The 2,927-nt window shown below is 42.8% G+C and overlaps 1 protein-coding gene across 1 annotated transcript; it reads left to right on the top strand.

Annotated features, from left to right (window-relative positions):
- LOC139400309 (CD209 antigen-like protein E) lies at window positions 1-1,523 on the top strand. Its single transcript, XM_071145280.1, has 6 exons — window positions 1-187; window positions 239-340; window positions 451-605; window positions 747-872; window positions 975-1,075; window positions 1,382-1,523. The coding sequence occupies exons 1-6, from the start codon at window positions 1-3 to the stop codon at window positions 1,521-1,523; spliced, it is 813 nt and encodes a 270-aa protein (XP_071001381.1).
- The last annotated feature ends 1,404 nt before the right edge of the window (window positions 1,524-2,927 follow it).

The following is a 2,927-nucleotide window of genomic DNA, read 5'->3' on the forward strand; positions in this document are numbered from 1 at the left end:
ATGTCAAAGGTCATCTATACTGAACCAGATATGAACAAGAAGGTCAAGTTTGACAGAGGTGAGATGGAGGAGAGGATTGTGGATATCTACGTCAGTGCAGACACCCTCAGAGACGGTGAGACCAGCACCAAGAGAGAAGAGACAGCAGACACTGCTCCTAATGATGGACCAGGAGACCAGCACTCAGGTAAAACACACACACACACAAAACATAACAGTATATTATGTGTGTCCACAGAACCTGATAGCTCAGGGAAGAGACCCTTCCTAGTTGCCGCAGTGTGTCTGGGGCTGCTGTGTGTTCTCCTACTGGCTGGGATCATAGGCCTGTCTGTCTACTGTGAGTTTGGGTTCAAGTTCATTGATTATCACCCAGTTATATAGAGGTGTAGGTTACTAAGCCTATTTACCTGGTGTTTTACCTAGTAACTATGTGTTTATACCTTGTAGATAACAGAGTCATCAAAGATTCTGAGGATAAAAGGAACAACTTGTCACAGAGTTGTTCCCTTTATGAGAATAACGCAACTGCAGAGAGAGACCAGCTACAGACCAGATACAACAACCTGACTAAAGAGAAAGGTCATATTCAGGCAAAGCTTTTTGTGATGGGTGAGATATAACTGTGATAAATTCGAAGTAAAATCAACAGTAATTATATATCATGGCTTTATGAGTATAAAGATACTGGCTAAGTTTCTCAATGTGTTCACCTTTGCTCTTCAACAGAGCAGCATTGTCAGGAGGGATGGAGATACTTTGACTCCAGTTTGTACTTCCTCTCTACTGAGAAGAAAACCTGGGAGGAGAGCAGACAGGATTGTAAGAGGAGAGGAGCAGACCTCGTGATCATAAACAGCAGAGAGGAACAGGTGAGAGAGAGAGAGAGAGAGATAGAGAGAGAGAGAGATTTCCATTTCCAGCAGTACACTAATATGTGCAGTATAATACGTTTTTATCTTTCTCGACAACAGACATTTGTCTTCAACCTCCACATGAGAGCCTGGATTGGTCTGACTGACTCTGTCACTGAGGGGACCTGGAAGTGGGTGGACGGCACATCACTGACCACAGGGTGAGAGATTTGTCCATTTTACCAGTTGATATGGTGATAAAAAAACAACAAAGACATATTGCTTACCATTCATGTTCATAAAAAGGTATGTTTCCACTCATGAATGTCATTCAATGAGAACTATAGATGTATTATAGAAACCAGGTAATATTTACATATGAATGTAGTGAAATGTGTTGATGGCCCATTCTTGATAACGGTATTATCATCTTACAGAGAGTGTCTTCAAAACGTAGGACTATGTGTATAAATGTGGAGGATGTTTGTACCACAGTGTCTGACTGTCTGGTTCTCTGTGTTGTTTAGGTACTGGAGCGCAGGACAGCCTGATAATTATGGGCAGGAGGACTGTGCTGAGATATACTTTAGACAAGATGACCCTGTAAAGACATGGAATGATGACAAATGTGGCACAAATCATAACTGGATCTGTGAGAATGTGGTGTAACAATAACACAGTAACAAACATTCTGTCTCCTCTCTGTGTGTCTCTCTGTGTCTCTCAATTCATTTAAATTAAAGGGGCTTTATTGTCATGGGAAACATATGTTAACATTGCCAAAGCAAGAGAAGTAGATAATATACAAAAGTGAAATTAACAATAAAAAATAACAGTAAACATTACACTCACAGGAGTTCCAAAAGAATGAAGACATTTCAAATTCCATATTATATATATACAGTGCCTTGTGAAAGTATTCGGCCCCCTTGAACTTTGCGACCTTTTGCCACATTTCAGGCTTCAAACATAAAGATATAAAACTGTATTTTTTTGTGAAGAATCAACAACAAGTGGGACACAATCATGAAGTGGAACGACATTTATTGGATATTTCAAACTTTTTTAACAAATCAAAAACTGAAAAATTGGGCGTGCAAAATTATTCAGCCCCTTTACTTTCAGTGCAGCAAACTCTCTCCAGAAGTTCAGTGAGGATCTCTGAATGATCCAATGTTGACCTAAATGACTAATGATGATAAATACAATCCCAGTGGTTAAGGGCGCTGTACTGCAGCGCCAGCTGTGCGATCAGAGTCCCTGGGTTCGCGCCCAGGCTCTGTCGTAACCGGCCGCGACCGGGAGGTCCGTGGGGCGACGCACAATTGGCCTAGCGTCGCCCGGGTTAGGGAGGGCTTGGTCGGTAGGGGTGTCCTTGTCTCATCGCGCACCGGCGACTCCTGTGGCGGGATGGGCGCAGTGTGCGCTAACCAAGGTGGCCAGGTGCACGGTGTTTCCTCCGGCGCACTGGTGCGGCTGGCTTCCGGGTTGGATGCGTGCTGTGTTAAGAAGCAGTGCGGCTTGGTTGGGTTGTGTATCGGAGGACGCATGACTTTCAACCTTCGTCTCTCCCGAGCCCGTACGGGAGTTGTAGTGATGAGACAAGATAGTAGCCACTACAACAATTGGATACCACGAAATTGGGGAGAAAAAGGGGTAAAATTAAAAAAATTAAATAAAAAAAAATAAAAAATGATAAATACAATCCACCTCTGTGTAATCAAGTCTCCGTATAAATGCACCTGCACTGTGATAGTCTCAGAGGTCCGTTAAAAGCACAGAGAGCATCAACTTTCATCAACAACTTTCGCAAGGCACTGTATACAGTGTTGTAACGATGTACAAATGGTTAATGTACAAAAGGGAAAATAAATCAACATAAATACAGAGCCTTGAGGCCTCATTTATAAATACTACTACTACTTAACCAATCAGAGTCTAAGCCCTGTTCTGTCCATAGTTTTCCACCATTTCAGTCCCATTCACCGTAGAAACGGCCAACAGAACCTGAGGAACCTTTACCGTCCGAGCCACCAACGATCGCAGATTCACTTCTTCCTTCCCTGCCAACAT

The sequence above is a fragment of the Oncorhynchus clarkii genome, unplaced genomic scaffold, assembly GCF_045791955.1.
Source record: "Oncorhynchus clarkii lewisi isolate Uvic-CL-2024 unplaced genomic scaffold, UVic_Ocla_1.0 unplaced_contig_9917_pilon_pilon, whole genome shotgun sequence".
Classification (NCBI taxonomy): domain Eukaryota; kingdom Metazoa; phylum Chordata; class Actinopteri; order Salmoniformes; family Salmonidae; genus Oncorhynchus; species Oncorhynchus clarkii.